The sequence below is a fragment of the Rhinoraja longicauda genome, chromosome 9 (assembly GCF_053455715.1).
Source record: "Rhinoraja longicauda isolate Sanriku21f chromosome 9, sRhiLon1.1, whole genome shotgun sequence".
Classification (NCBI taxonomy): Eukaryota; Metazoa; Chordata; class Chondrichthyes; order Rajiformes; family Arhynchobatidae; genus Rhinoraja; species Rhinoraja longicauda.
Window position 1 is genome coordinate 46,310,714 of NC_135961.1, and position 16,846 is coordinate 46,327,559.

The following is a 16,846-nucleotide window of genomic DNA, read 5'->3' on the forward strand; positions in this document are numbered from 1 at the left end:
CGGTCTCACCTATGAGCTTGAATGTTGTCGGAAGCTGAGGTTTGAATATGTTACCTATAATGATGGTTTAGGGGTTGCAGATTTTATCTTTCTCCACCTGACCTCTTGGGTGAAAGGAAGAGATCACATGACACTTAAAGCACAAGGGTGTTCTTTCATTCTCCTAATGTTATCCCTCAACCATTATCGCTCAAATAGATTATCTCATTGCTTTTCATGGGAAGTATAAATTGCCCATATACTTTATCTTGTTTTCCTTTAAAACTGGTATTTGAAGTGGTAGCTTCTTATAAACATTAGCAGAAAATGTGGAAACACTGAGTTGGTCAGGCAGCATTCATATCATTTCCATTATCTCCCCTGCTCTCTGCAAGTAAAACCATTTAGTTTGATCTCCTCCCCAGTTCTGAGAAAGGGTCTTTGTCCTGAAATGATAACTCCATTTTCTTTCCACAGAAGCTGCCAAAACATCTGAGGGTTTTACATAATTTTCTGTTTCTTCCATTAGATTTCTAGCATGTTTTTGTTTTATTTTAATTGCTTAATAGGTGTCTGTGGTCACATGCTTGCTGGTTACAAAGTCTTCCAAGAATGCTCAGAAACTTTATTGCCAAAATATGTTCTTTTGAAGAATTCCAAGATCTATTAGGTTTAAAATTACATTCGTAGAATTTAACACAGCACTCCAAATACCACAGAAACAAGAAAGCTCTATAAACAGTCACAAAGGATGCTTGCAAGTGAATGGAATGGATCGATTCCTTCCACAAAACACGACTGATCTGTTGCAATGACTTTGACCAGCGCTTATTAGCAGAAAATAATCAATTGTTCATGTGGTTCTCAGGAATAGTGCCCAACAGAATGGTGCTAATTGCTCAGACGTCAGCAACATATTAAATCACAATTGCACTATTGTGTCCAATGCTAGAAAGATGTCAAATTCCTAGAAAATGTCTGTGGATATTTACGGAATTATGCCAGGGATGAGAACTTTCCACCAAAGGTTTAATTGGAGAAACTGTTGGTTCTCCTTGGAAACAACGTAGAGAGTAGGCTTGGTATACAGTGCATTCAGAAAGTATTCAGACCCCTTCACGTTTTCCACATTTTGTTACGTTATAACCTTATTTTAAAATGGATTAAATTCATTTTTTCAATCATCAATCTACACACAATACCCCATAATAAAAAAGTGAAAACAGTTGTTTAGAAATATTTGCAAAGTAATTAAAAAGAAATAACTGAAATATCACATTTACATAAGTATTTAGACCCTTTACTCAGTACTTTGTTTAGGCACCTTTGGCAGCGATTACAGCCTCAAGTCTTCTTGGGTATGACGCTACAAGCTCGGCACACCTGTATTTGGGTAATTTCTCCCATTCTTCTCTGCAGATCCTCTCAAGCTCTGTCAGGTTGGATGGGGAGCGTCGATGCACAGCTATTTTCAGGTCCTTCCAGGATGTTCGTTCGGGTTCAAGTCCGGGCTCTGGCTGGGCCACTCAAGGACATTCACAGACTTGTCACAAAGCCACTCCTGCGTTGTCTTGGCTGTGTGCTTTGGGTCGTTGTCCTGTTGGAAGGTGAACTTCCACCCCAGTCTGAGGTTCAGAACGCTCTGAAGCAGGTTTTCATCAAGGATCTCTCTGTACTTTGCTCCGTTCATTTTTCCCTCGATCCTGACTAGTCTCCCATTTCCTACTGCTGAAAAACATCCCCACAGCATGATTCTGCTACCACCATGCTTCACCGTAGGTATGGTATTTGCCAGGTGATGAGCGGTGCCGCTTGGTATTCAGGCCAAAGAGTTCAATCTTGGATTCATCAGACCAGAGAATCTGGTTTCTCATAGTCTGAGAGCCGTTTAGGTGCCTTTTGGCGAACTCCAAGCGGGCTGTCATGTGCCTTTTTCTGAGGAGTGGCTTCCGTCTGGCCACTCTACCATAAAGGCCTGATTGGTGGAGTGCTGCAGATATAGTTGTCCTTCTGGAAGGGTCTCCCATCTTCGCAAAGGAACTCTGGAGCTCAGTCAGAGTGACCATCGGGTTCTTGGTCACCTCCCTGACCAAGGCCCTTCTCCCCCGATTGCTCTGTTTGGCCGGGCGACTAGCTCAATGAAGAGTCCTGGTGGTTCCAAAATTCTTCCATTTAAGAATGACCTACAATGCTGCAGAAATTGTTTTATACCCTTCCCCAGATCTGTGTCTCGACACAATCCTGTCTTGGAGGTCTACGGACAATTTCTTCGTCTTCATGGCTTGGTTTTTGCTCTGACATGCACTGTCAACTGTGGGACCTTATATAGACAGGTGTGTGCCTTTCCAAACCATGTCCAATCAATTTAATTTACCACTGGTGGACTCCAATCAAGTTGTAGAAACATCTCGAGGATAATCAATGGAAACAGGATGAACATAAGCTCAATTTTGAGTGTCATAGCAAAGGGTCTGAATACTTATGTAAATGTGAAATTTCAGTTATTTATTTTTAATAACTATGCAAAAAGTCTAAACACCTGTTTTCGCTTCTTCATTCTGGGGTATTGTGTGTAGATTGATGATTTAATTTTTTTTTTTTAATCCATTTTAAAATAAGGCTGTAACGTAACAAAATGTGGAAAAAGTGAAGAGGTCTGAATACTTTCTGAATGCACAGTAGATGCACAAAATCACAGACACACAAGAGATTGTAGATGCTGGAATCTTGAGCACAAATTAAACTGCTGGAGATACTCAGTAGGTCATGCATCATCTGTGGAGGGAAATGGTCAAACGATGTTTCGGGTTGGGACCCTTCTGCAAATTGACGGCGCAGAAGGGAGATAGCTCGTAGAAAGAAGCTAGGGGAAAGGGTAGGATAATAGCCGGCAAGTGATACGGTGGATAGTGCTGGAGTAACTCAGCGGGTCAGCCAGCATCTCTGGAGAAAAAGGATGGGTGATATTTCGGGTCAGGACCCTTCTTCAGGTGGATTCAGGTAAGGAAGAGTTGATTGGCAAATGAATCACATGGGGGAGATAGTAACCTTGGATGGAGGTGATAAGTGGAGGTCAAAAGAGTGCAAATGGTGCAATCTGATTAGAAAGGAAGGTTGGGAGTGAAATGTAGAACCAGAGAGAGGGATAGTGTGTAGACGGATTCAGGGTCATACAGTATAATCATGTCTGTTTTAGATAGAGGGAGGCTATTCTTGTTATTAGATCTTTTGGTAACACTAGTAACTTAAATTGTGAAGTGAAGGGTAAATGATGCACAGGGATGTGAAGAGTAACTTGTTTTACACATAGTGGAGATGATTGTGAACTAATTGCCTTAAAGGAAGGCGGAAGAAAAGTCATTCAATGTTTTCAAAAGAAAATTAGATAGGCAATTGAGAGAATACAATTTGCAGGGTGACCGAGAACAAGAGGGGGAATGGGACTGAATCACTTGCACTGCAAGGGCCAATGTGGGTTTAAACCCAGTAACTACAATGGGTTTTATAACATATGATGCACGTTATTGGACTGCTACTTTAGGCTACCAGTGTGTATCAAGGCTGTGGCAAAATAACGATTTAATGTACCACTGGAGACAAGAGTATAATATTATCATCCAATTTCAGCACACTGAATATTGTTTACTTCTTGATTTTGCTGTGTTAACATCTGATATCAGTAAAACCCTGTAAAATGTTGTTTTGTCACGTGGTATTCTGTGTCCTGGTCTCTGAACACTCAGTGTGTAACCGTTTCTTCTTCCACCCACCCATCTCAAAATGTAATGGTATCTGCTGGGGCTGTGCCTCGCTGGTCCAGGTATCTGGCACCGACCCTTGCCCTCCAATGACCCCATCACTGTATGGGTGGGTGCAGAGTGAATTAGCAGGGCAGTCTGCAGAGGCTGCCTGTGAGGGCTGGTGTTAGGTGAGTAGGGGCGAGCAGCAGTGCATTGGCTTAGTGTTGAGATATAGGATGCAGGGTTGGAGGCCAGTGTGGTCATTGGGAGAGGAAGGTCATAAACGCAAGGTCATCCATTGGAATTGTTAACCCCAAGTTACTCCCTTGACTAACCATTCCTGCCACGTCAACCTTCCCTTTGCTGCCTGTTCCTCTGAGGTTTACCAGCATGTTTCATCACACACTTTAAACTAAGGAACTATCTACTATCTGAAATAGATATAACAGGTTAGATGACATAATTTTGAAGATTAGGAGTTGTGCAGTATTCTGACCAAAATATATCCTCAAACAATACCACAGAAACATTGTTGTGCGAGCTTGCTATGCGTAACTTGGAACCATGTTCTTTGTATTACAATAGTTTAATTTAGCTTAGTTTAGAGATACAATGTGGCAACAGACTCTTCAGCCCACCGTGCCTGTGCCAACCAGCAATCACCCATACACAAGTTCCAGTGTGACACTCCAGGGACAATTTACAGAAACTAATTAACCTACAAATCTTCACGCCTTTGGGAGGAAACCGGAGCACCCTGAGAAAACCCGCACGGTCACAGGGAGAACATGCAAACTCTACAGAAAGCACTAGTCAGGATCCTACCCGGGTCTCCGGCACTGTAAGGCAGCAACTCTACTGCTGCGCCTTTGTGCTGCCCCATAGTGACTAGTTAAAAACTGCTTTCCTGGCTGTAAAGCGTATTGTAACATCCTGTTGAAAGTATTGTATAGGTGCTTTGCTCTCTTTCACGTTTCTGTTTTTATTGCTTTAACAGATGCAGAAGTTTAATGCAAATATTAATTAAGTATTATAAATGTTTGTGGGAAAGCACGCTTTTTTATAAATCTATCTCTCTCAACACTTAACTGTCCTCAGCAATATTTGCTAACTCTGTTATCATTCAGCAGACTCTCGATAAACAGTGTTGCTACGTGGAAAACTGGAAACATAATCAGTGTTCACAGTGTTCATATGATCATTACATCATGTAAAATGGAAAAAATAACAAGTGAATTAGGCAGGCAATAAATAAAACTGAGTTAGCAGAAAATGAATCTACGTGCTTCATCTAAAAGCTTTCAATATACAAACAACAATCATTTACAGGTCCATCACAGTTTATAAGGTTCTCAGTCACTTCCTCTTATGACCATCGTCCATTTTATCACAAAATTGCCGGCGATATTCTGGTTAGTGGCAAAGGGATGGTGAACAGTATTATCCCCAAAAATCCTTCAAATTCATCTATAGCCAAGCCCTTGCTATCTCCCAATGCCTCCATGATATATATGATCCTTCACTTCTGGCCTCTTCTCATTCTTGGAGTTAATTGCTCCAACATTTGCAACTGTGACTTGGCTGTGGCTCGATTACAAGTAGGGGGTCATCAATTCACTCATCAATTCACCCCTTAAACCCCTCTATTCTTAAAAACCCCTGTTTGATTAAACCTTTCGGCACCATTTGTGACTCTGTTTTGTTACGTAACACTCCTATGAAGCACTTTCGGATATCTGCATTATTAAAACAACAATATAAATCTAGTGATAGAAACTTAATATGGTGTGGTGATCCTGAATGGTGTGTCATTCTGCAGATTAGTCTTATTTTACCTTGTATGTAAGAATGAATAGCATTGATTCATGGAATGTGGCAGGGCCCATTGCGAATTGGCCTTGAACTTACTGGCTTGCTGGGGCATTTCAGAAGGCATTTAAGAGTCAATTATTTATGGACCGCCATGTAAAGTGGACTGGGTGAGGAGCAGATTCACTTCCCTTAAAGGGTATTGGTTGGCAGTGATTTTATGGTCACTGTTTCTTACACTAGATTATCATTCAGGATTTTGTTTTAAATTAATTGAAGTTCTCTGCTGCTTTCAAATCATTGGCCACGCGTCTATTTGTAGTGCAATACTTTTACTACCATGCTGCTATACCTATACAATGTAGTTATTCTGCAGGTTTATGTATTGTGGAATTTAAGTGGAGGGAAATTTATAATGGCGCCTAAAACAAAATCTTGTGTGTTTATTGCATATTCCTCACTTAGAGATTTCTAGATGAGATTTTAAAATACAGTTTTAATGATTGCAATTCTACTTTTATCTACTTTTACGTTAATTGCATATGTACTCCAATCACTCTTTAGTGTGCAAACTGCTGGAAAATGTTAATGGAAAATTGTGCTCTTTCCTTCCTGGTTTGCTGTGAATGAAGATTATTTTGGTGATTGGCTGTTCAGTCAGCCTGATGACCAAGCTGCTGCTGCCCAAGGATGTTACTAAATTGATGCCTGGCAGCAGCAGGCACCAGGAAAGACTGTTCTCACCACAGAAAATGCTAAAAAAAAATTATAAAACTCAATTAAACATTGTCACATTTCTTTAAGGAGCTGTATTTATTGGATTGTTTGCATGCATCTCTTTTTACTGACCTGAATGTTAGCAAATTTTTTTAACTTGTTTTTTTAGTTGTTAAGTTTTTTTTTCAGGCTATATAACTAGAGTCAAGGATCAATGTGAAGTGGACAGGATCGCTTTTATTTTTAGACCTTGATCTTATTTACACTATGCTGATAAGTATATGTGTTAAATGTGATAGGAGATATTTGTTTGGTGGTATCAGGAACATCTGTGCCAAAATAAGATAACATTACAATATTTTAATTTTGTGTGTCTGGAATAAAATTGAAGTATTTCTTGCTTTAAAATGCATAAAATTATTGGTATTTTAATTGTCTATCAGACATTTTAAATTGTTATGGTTTAGAAGTGGATATCCTCATCTACTCTTGAAGTAATGTAGCCTCTTGTATTGTTATTACAATTCTGAAATGTCGATTAAGATTTATTTTCTCAATGTTGCATTTGATTTGATTTTTCTAGGAATGAACGGGAGGGAATTCCAGCCAATTTGATCCAGCACTTGGATGTGTGCGTGGAAATCCCACAGTGTGGGATCATCCGATCACTCAATGTCCATGTGAGTGGAGCTTTGCTTGTGTGGGAATACACACGACAGCAGATGATGAAGCAGAGTGTGAGACCATGAATTGGGATTGCGCAGATGTGAAAATTAAGAAATCATCTCCTGTTAATACACGTTTTGCCACATATAAATCAATAACTGTGCTGCTGCAGAGGAAGTCTGCAATTCCCTGGATGATGTGGCGAAAATGGAATGTCACTGAAGATTGGCAGGAGACAATGATGTCATTATGCTTTTGTCCACTTTGGACATAGTTGGATATCTTACATCTTTTTGACATTTATGGATAAATATAAGTATATTTTTTCTTTTGTTAACACATACAACATTTCCTTTTGTATAAAAGATTGGGAAGCGAAGCCCCTGATCTGATCTCTATCTCTTCTCCGTTTACTCTCACTTACACCATCCTATAAAAATAAAATCCATCAATTTCACCTTTGAATTTTCAGTTGATTTCTAATGTGAGCTGCATCTTGGAGGAGAGTATTCCAGGTTCCCTCTGCATATTGTGTAAGGAAGTGCTCCCTGATGTCATTCCTCAGTGACCTGGCTGTAACTTAAGCTTATGACTTCTTGATTTGACGTCCCCTACTAGACAAAATGCTTTTACTGAAGTGTTGAGTCACAATAAGTTATAAACAAAAATCTCTCCAATATTTGAGTCACATTTTCTTCTTTGGAAACGGCTTCACCTTCAGGATCAAAAAACAAGCTACTGGAGGGACAGAGTGGGCCAGGCAGCATTAGTGGAGGGAAATGGACAGTCCACGTTTTGAGTTGAGACCCTGCATCAGGATTGAAAGAGAAGAGGGGAGATGAGATGAGGCGGCTTCAGAGCTGGCAAGCAATGGAAGGATTCATGTAAGCAGGGGTTGATTGGCAGATAGATTCAGGTGGGAGAGGGGAGGGTCGGAGGTGATGTGGAGAATATGGATGCAGATTATGGATTCCAATAAAGGAAGAGTGGAACCAAATAAGAGAGATGGTGGGCAAATGGGAACAGGGGGGCATCGGGAGAGGAAACCTACTGGGAAGATTATGCGGACCCAATTCTCCTGCTCAACTGTTTATACTTGCTTTCTCCCCACTACACTTGCACTTTAGATGGGGTTTCCACCCGAAACATGTTTATTTCATCCTCAAATGCTGCCTGACCTGGTGAGTTCATGCAGCAGTTTGTTTTTTACTCCAATCCCAGTATCTTCAACAGCTCGTTTCAACATCAGCATCCTTTTTATAAATAAAATCAGTGCATGTGTTTGTAACAAATTGGTAACTGTTCATATAAAAATGTTGAGACAAATCTGTAGTTCTCCAGAATGAATTTTTAACTTTTTTTCTAATAAAGACCAGTAAAGAGCACCATTGTTCAGTCAGATTAATAACGATATTCCTAGTTAAATTCCACTACAGAACCAAAAGGGTTTCTAGAATTGTATTTGCAATAGTGGTCCATTGGGCTGGCTTCTGTACTGTTCATCTCCGTGACTAAATAGCTTTAAAATGGACTTTTTGAATATTTGTTTCACAAGATGAGTGCATTGTTAGCAATAGGAGCATTTACACCTAAAAGCCCTTGAGAAATTGGCAGTGAATTCCTTTAGTTCATCTGAAGAATTTACTCCCTCAGTGCTATTGAAAAGAGTACCAGTATTGCTGTGTTCATTTGCAATGTACTATCAGAGTCATCTAGAAAGATAACTGCAAGATATTTTGCAGATGCTGCACCCTGCAGCCACATTGGGCTCTGAAATATTTCTCGCCACTTCACTTCCAATGGATTCCTTTGAAATATAGTTATTTTAGAAATAGATTTAAAAAGTGAACGTGGCCATTTGGTTCTTCACAGCTAGCACACCTGGTGGCTCAACACTGGCCCTGAGCACTGTGGCGCTCAGAAGCAATTATTTGCTCAGACAATTACTTGAATTTTGTCTTCAAACCGTGACTTCAATAAAATTGAAACCAAGAGATAAACAAAGACAAAGAGTGCTGGAGCATCTTGATGGGTCAGGCAGCATCCCTGGAGAACATGGATAGGTGATGATTTTAGTCAGGACCAGGGGATGTTGCCGACAGTCCTTTATGATTACCTGGCTTCACAAATTGTCATTTCATGAGATGAGGTTGAATAATACAAAGCAGCTTCACTTTCAGGGACAGAGTTGAAACCAGCGTATATTAATGGAATTACAATGAGGTCACTTTAATAAACCATATTACAATTAGAAACCAATGATAGAAATACATACAAAATGCCTAACTGTACAATTTAATCTCTTATCCACAAGAATACTGTCAACGTCTCAGATAAACTGTTGCGACCAATTCCCACCCAGTCATACAGCAGCACGGAACCACTCTCAAGCTATCAATCACTGCAATTATGCCACACTTTGTAAGGATGCAAATCAGGATCCCCCAAGAACCAGTACGATAAGTCAGTAAATTTATACTGGGCAGCATTATTTGAGAGAGAAATAGTTATCAGTCACCTGGCAAACTCTGATCTTCCATTAACGGTAGATTCTTTCACTTCCACCTAAAACAACTGGCTATAAAGATAGCACATCCAACATGTAATGGTGTCTGGAAGACATTTGAACACAGAGCATTTATTTGGACCTGACCAAGTGCATAAAAGTTCTTGCTGACACAGTGGGTAACCACAGGTTAGAAAACCTGCTAGACTACAGTTCACTGCTGGGCAAGTAAATCTTAACTGCAGCATTATAACGGTCCTTGGTTTCTCTGGATTGAGCAGGTGTGAAGATAGAGTGAAATGAAAATATTGCCTTCACTTTGAGTGAAGTTTTGAAGATGAGGATCTTCATGGAGATCTTAAATTTTCACAAGTATAGTACAATTATTCCAGATAGTTAATATTTTGGGCACAGAATCTCAGGGTAGCATTTAAAATATGAAAGCAAAGTTTTATTTTCCTCAAAGTAATTAAAGAATTGATTAGCATATTGGCTATCAAGCCCTCAGAAAGTACATTTCTCCATGTACATGTGGATAACATGTAAAAACAGCCCAGATTTGACTCTTGATTGAATAAGCTGAAACGTGTTTGTGGTTCAGCAAAGTTGGCTCTCTTTGGAGATTGGAACAAGGAATGAAGGAAAGGAATGATTTATCTTTTAGAAAATGTGTTAAATCATTCATCGGATAATCTAAGTGGAGTGGTATTTATCAGTATTTTTACACAGAATTCTGACCGGACTTGACAGGCTGGGTGTAGGGAGAATGTCTTCCCTGGCTGTGGGATCGAGAATCAGGGGTCACAATAGTAGGACATGTGGCAAGACTGTCAGGACAGAGAGGATGGGGTGCTGAATGTATTCAAGAAGGTAGCAGATACGTAGATGGAAAATACATCAGTGGGTGTATGGGCAGACAGTGGGAAAATTATATTGAAACAAAGTCATGATTATTCTGAGTGGCAGAGCAGCCTCAAGGAGTCAAATGGTGTACCCTTGCTCCTGCTTATCTGTTTTTATTCTAAATTTTATCCCATGAATTCCACATTTGAATTGTAGCAAACAAAATCCTTTTTTGTTTAACTTACAACTTGGGGTACCCTTTTATCCAAATTTTTAAACCAGTATATCTCATATTTTTTAGTTGTAGGATCATCCGATGAAACATTTTAAAGCAGCATCTCCCCAAAAGTATGGTTGTGTAAAGATCCCACATATTTATAATGACCAAAACCTCAAGGTTGATTTAGGCATTATAATTGAGCTCCTTTGTTCAAAGCTATATTTTAATTGAAGAATATAATTGAAATATTATTAAAACATAAGGTTCTGACCAAATAGATGCAAAGAATGTTTATATCTCCTTGTGAAGAATCTACATCTATCTATGAGACAGAGTTTTAGACTAAGGGGTCTTCTGACTGAAACTAAGATGAGGAGGAGTAACCTCTCCAAGGGTTATTAATATTTGGAATTCTCTACCCCAGAGAGTTCTGAAGGCTGAATCATTCAATATAAGCAAGATTAATATATATCTTATATAAAAGCAAGAGAGAAAGCAGTAACGGGGTACTGATTTTGGATGATCAGCCATGATCATATTGAATGGCGGTGCTGGCTCGAAGGGCTGAATGGCCTATTCCACCAATTTTCTATGTTTCTATTAGGATATACAGCCTATTTGAGTTATGGGAGAACCAAGGGTCTTTGAGATTAGGCAATAAAGTGAAGTTGGCACAGGATCAGGTAAGCCTTGATCTAATTGAATGGCAATGCAGGAGTCAAGGAACTTATGCTGCATTCCTCCTACTTCTCATATGATCAAACAAAGCAGGACCATCTATGGAGTTATTAGTCAGCAGGCCAAATCAACTGGGTTCTGTTTTCATAAATGTAATTAAGATGACTTTGTTCATTTGGGGAAATGCACAAAATTTACTCATTATGGACCATCCCTCCACACTAACATAATAAATGGCATCAAAAGCACTTAAAGCTGACAAGAATAACAATTGTTAAAAGAGAGAGGGAAAACTAGTCCTGTCATTCGTAGGAGTGAACATATGTACCTGTGCAGTCTTCTGAATTTAATAATACTACGGGGGTTTGTTTGTACACAAGGGTGTCCATATGTTGGCTGGGGACAGCCTGTATTGTGTTTATCCTGATGTAGGACTAATGATTTTTTGTCTGTCTTGGTAACCCAAAATATATTTCTGTTTTGTGGTATCCAGGGGTGAAACGTTTTGGAGAACAGATTATACAAAAGCTTCCGAATGAGCCATTTAGCTGCGGGTGAAGTTAATGCTGAAGGCTCATAAAACTGCTCCAATGTTTGGAGAGGAAGTGATAAATAACCTGACAGATCCACACACAGGTTTATGTGCCCAAGGAAAACAAGTTATCATTGTCCTCCTCTGCTTCAGAAGCATTTCAAGAAGAATCCCCCGTTTGAGCATTTTACCTGAAAGTGCCAAATAAAGAGGACAGAATGGTAAAGAAGGCCTATTGTATGCTTGCCTTCATCAGTGGGGCTTGGAGTGTAAGTGTCAGGAAGTCATATTGCAACTTTATAAAAACTGCTTTGGCTGCATTTATAGCATTGTGTGTAGTTCTGGTTATGCTATTATATAAAGGATGTGGAGGCTTTGGACGGGATACAGAAGAGGTTTACCAGGGTGTGAGCGGTGCAATGGGTGGCACAGTGGCGCAGCATTAGAGTTGCTGCTTTACAATGCCAGAGACCCAGGTTCGATCCTGACAACAGGTGCTGTCTGTACATTCTCCCCGTGACCGCACGGTTTCCTCTGGGTGCTCTGGTTTCCTCCGACACTCCAAAGATGTACAGGGTTGTAAGTTGATTGGTTTCTGTAAAATTGTAAATTGTCCCTAGTGTATAAGGTAGTGCTAGTGTACAGGGTGATCGCTGGTCGACGTGGACTGAAGGGCCTGTCTCCATGCTGTACCTCTAAAGTCTAAAGGAAGAATTAGAAGTAGAAGGTATTAGCAACAAGGAGAAGATGGACAAGCTGGATAGTTTTTTCTGAAGTGTCGGAAGTTTAGGGGAGACTTGATAAAAGTATATAAAATTATGGGAGACATAGATAGGGTAGGATGACCAAACATTTTTCCAGGGTGAGAATGTCAAAGATTGATCTAATTAAGGTCAGAGGGGAAAGGAGATATGTGGAACACATCTTCACACAGTGAGTAATGGGTGCCTGGAACATGCTCTCCAGTGGTGGAAGCAGATATGATAGTGGTGTTTAAGAGGCCTTTGGACAGACACCTGATTATGAAGGGATATCAACCACATACAGGCAGAGGAGATTAGTTTAACTTGGCATGATGTTTGGCACAGGCATTGTGAGCTGAAGGGCGTATTCCTGTGCTGTTCTCTTCTATGTTCCATGTACAGTCATTAGGAAAAGATAAAATTTACAAATTAAAGGTAAAAGATTACTATTGGAAATGTGTATTTCTTGGAAATGTAGCTTGGATTTTCCGTTTTTTTCCCTGTATTTGCCCTGGGAATAGCAGGCCTGTATCCATGTGAGGGACGACAAACAAATGGCGAGTTCTCACCTTGTTGGCTGAGCTCCATCACCCATTGCTGGAATCCCCAGGAGGTCCACTGGCAAGGTCAACATTTGCTGACACTCTCCATTACCTTTTTAATAAAAAAATTAGTTAACATACGTAGAACATCAGATCTAAGAGTAGGAGATGGCCATCTGGCCCTCCCGGCCAGCGCCACCATTCATCAAGATCATGTCTGCTCTTCCACTTCAATGCCATTTTCCTGCTCTATACCCATGTCCCTTGATTCCCTTAATGACCAGAAATTTATCAAGCTCTGATTTAAATGAATACAACGATTGAGCCGGCGCAGCTTACTGAGGGAGTGAATTTCACAAGTGCACCCGCCTCTGAGTGAAATAAATTCTCCTTCTTCTGAGGCTGGGTTCCCTGGTCCCAGACTCCTCAAGCAGGGGAGAAACATCCTTCCTGCATCTCGGCTGTCAGGCGTGTTAAACATTTTGTAGGTTTTGATGAGATCTCTTGTTCTTCCAAACTCTCGATGCAGAGTCCCAGTCTGCTCAACCCCTTCTATTGCAGCACATGTGCCATCACTGGAATCAGTCAGTGATATCATCGCCAGCACAAACATCCTTCCATCGGTACACACTAAGCTATGCACACTACTTCACGTGGATTCCCTTTGAGGCCCCAAGCAATTGCAATAATACTTCCTTATTAATGTAATCAAATCCTCCTGTAATAAAGGCTAAAACACCGTCTTAATTACTTGTTTCATCTGCATGTTGGCCTTCAATATAGTTGTTTAAGTATTTTTGGATGATTTAAAAAAAAAATCTTAATCTTTTAAGAATTTTAATTTTTTAATTGGGTTTTTAATGTCATTTAAAAATCCTAACAGCTAACAAAACTACTGCTGCTCAAGCGGGTTTAAAATGATTGGCAGAAGGGTGGATTCATAGAACGTAAAACAGTACAGCACAGCAACAGGCTCTTCAGCCCATGATGACTGTGCTGAACATGATGCCAATGTTAATAAATCCCTACTGCCTGCACACTATCCAAGTGCAACCCCTGCTCTTTTACCTCCACACTTCCCACCATGCAGAAGCCAAAAGGCACTGTCCTTATATGGTGTAAGAAAATAACTGCAGATGCTGGTACAAATCGAAGGTATTTATTCACAAGATGCTGGAGTAACTCAGCAGGTCAGGCAGCATCTCAGGAGAGAAGGAATGGGTGATGTTTCGGGTCTGAAGAAGGGTCTCAACCTGAAATGTCACCCATTCCTTCTCTCCTGAGATGCTGCCTGACCTGTCCTTATATGGTAGTGATTTGCTTGTATTTATTTTAATTTATCATCCTGTGTTCATTGCTCACAATTCAGGCCAATGTACTTTGGGGATAACAATTAGAGATGAAGTGACGGCTTCCTGGACACATGCCTTCAGTCTACGTGAAGCTGAGCTCCCTTTGCGTGCCACTTTAATTCTCGGTTGCACTCCCACTATGATCTCTCTGTCTTTGGCCTTCGACACTCTTACAACAAAACTCAATGTAAGCTTGGGGAACAACACCCAACTGTGCCGTCAGAAATTGACATTAAGTTCCATAATTTAAGGTAATCAGCATTGTCAGTGAAATATGTTTTATTTTCAGATTTTGATGTTGATGGCATTCCCCTTTGGACATTTTGGATAACGGTCTGTGTCTGCTATACCTGCCTCCTCCAGAGTGATTTTTTGTGCGTTAGTAATCCCTTTTGCATCATCTTTCACCCATCATCTTATGGCATTTAATCGTCCTGATTTCCACTATCAAAGACCTTCCATTTTGCTCTTTCTGCCCCTTCTCTCAGCTCTCGCCTCCGAACGCCCTTCTCTGCATCTTAAAACCAGTTTGTCTTGAGATTTCCCAGTTCTGATGAGTGATCGTCAATCTGAAAGATTGACTCTGTTTCCCTCTCCACAGAGATCGCCAGACCTGTTAAGTGTTTCCAGCAATTTGTTTGTCATAGAGTCATACAGCACGGAAACAGGCCCTTCATCCCAACTCTATATCGACGAGGATACCCTGTCTAAACTGGTCCTTTTCGCCAGCATTTGGCCTCTATACCCCCAAGCCTTGCCTATCCAAGTACCCGTCCAAGTGATTTTTTACTGTTGTTATTGTATCTGCATCAACCATTTCCTCTGACAGCTACTCTCTGTGTTCCATTTTTCCAGCATCTTTTTTTTTCTTTCCGTTGGATTCATGCAGCGACTTTAAATTCATTTGCAGGAATTTGTCAATAAACTCTGATCCCAGATCATAGAAATGACAGACTAGGTGAGAGAAGGAGGTAGAATTTAAGAAGGGTTATTCAGAAGTTTCAGGAGTTTCCAGAGTATGATGCCTCAACAGTTGGAGTAGGGGAGCCAATTGGTGGTGGGAGGGGGGCAATTAAACATGGAAAAGGATGAAGATGAGTCCTGGGCCAACCAAGCAAGTAATAGAGACTTTGCTGTTTTATAGAAAAGGCGTACACTGGGAAATAAGTATCTTAGTGTTCAACAGCATTCTGTTTATTCATTTATCTTATGTAAATAAATGTAACTTTCAAAGGCAGCCTTTATTTGGAATGAATGTTTAGCTAGCCCATTGTTCTGTGAGAAACGAGAATTTGCAGGGTGGAGTATGTTCTCTTTATGCAGCCCGTATTAACTGAATAGAAGGCAGTGATGAGGGTGGGTGGAGGGGGGGGGGGGGGGAGTGTTGGTGAAGGGAGGGGGAAGATGGTAGAGTGATTGATGGAGGGTTGGCGAAAAGGGTGAAAGAGGGGTTGGTTGAGAAGGAGGAGGGAGGTGGGAGTTGATGCAGGGGGAGTGGTGGAGCTGTTGAAGGTGAGGGTTGGTGAAAGGGGTGCGGATGGGGGTTGATGGAGGAGGAGGAGAGGCTTAGTTTAGTTTAGAAATACAGCGCAGAACAGGCCCGTTGGCCCACTGAGTCCATGCCGACCGACGATCCCCGCAACACTAACACTGTCCTACACACACTAGGGACAATTTACAATTATACCAAGCCAATTAACCTGCAAACCTGTATGTCTTTGGAGTGTGGGAGGAAAACAGAGATCCCGGAGAAAACCCACACAGGTCACGGGGAGATGTACAAACTCCATACAGACAAGCACTCATAGTCAGGATTGAACCCGGGTCTCTGGTGCTGTAAGCTCTACTGCTGCATCACCTTGCAGGATGGATAGAGGGTGGGGAAGGTTGCACCACAAATACTGAGCTCGTGAGATCCACTTATGAAAAGAGCTGAAGTTAACTTGAGAGGGATTCAGTAGTTAGGCTAACAACTCATACATGAGCTATAGAGTAAGGTTGGGTGTCAGAAGTATTATAGGGCTTGGATTTGGTTTAGGTTTTCAGTTCATACCTGAACAGGCCTCCGTTTGTATTGGAGATACAAGAGACAGCAGATGCTGGAATCTGGCGCAACAACCAATATAATGGAAGAACGCAATGAGCTGATCAGCATCCTTGGGGAGGTGAAGGAATTGTTGATCTTTAGGGCTGAAACCCACCAGCATGTTTGTTGCTCCATTTGCATAGGTTTTGGCTTATGATTGATCTCGGAATGAGTTGAATAATTTTCTCAAACACCCTCACCATCTGAGAGTCAGTTTGTACGTGGCTTCAGTTCTGTATACTTGGTAGGAACAAGGGCCAGTATTGTTCTCCACTATAACCCATGGCTGCACAGATGTCAAACAAGAGCTCGGTACAAGTGACACATGACAATAGTAACCCAAGACCAATACCACAGTCTCTGAAAGGTCTCAATGTATATTTAATTTCGTGGAATAGAATTAAATAAGTGACTATTTTCTGTGATTTGATAG

General features: G+C 40.8%; 1 protein-coding gene across 1 annotated transcript in view; it reads left to right on the forward strand.

Moving 5' to 3' along the window:
- The window catches only part of tarbp1 (TAR (HIV-1) RNA binding protein 1), a 159,331-nt gene extending 151,082 nt beyond the window's left edge, over positions 1-8,249 (forward strand). The window contains exon 30 of the mRNA XM_078405386.1: positions 6,829-8,249. Coding sequence (XP_078261512.1) covers positions 6,829-6,994 — 166 coding nt within the window. The 3' untranslated portion in view covers positions 6,995-8,249. The remainder of the gene's footprint in view (positions 1-6,828) is intronic.
- Positions 8,250-16,846: the final 8,597 nt, after the last annotated feature.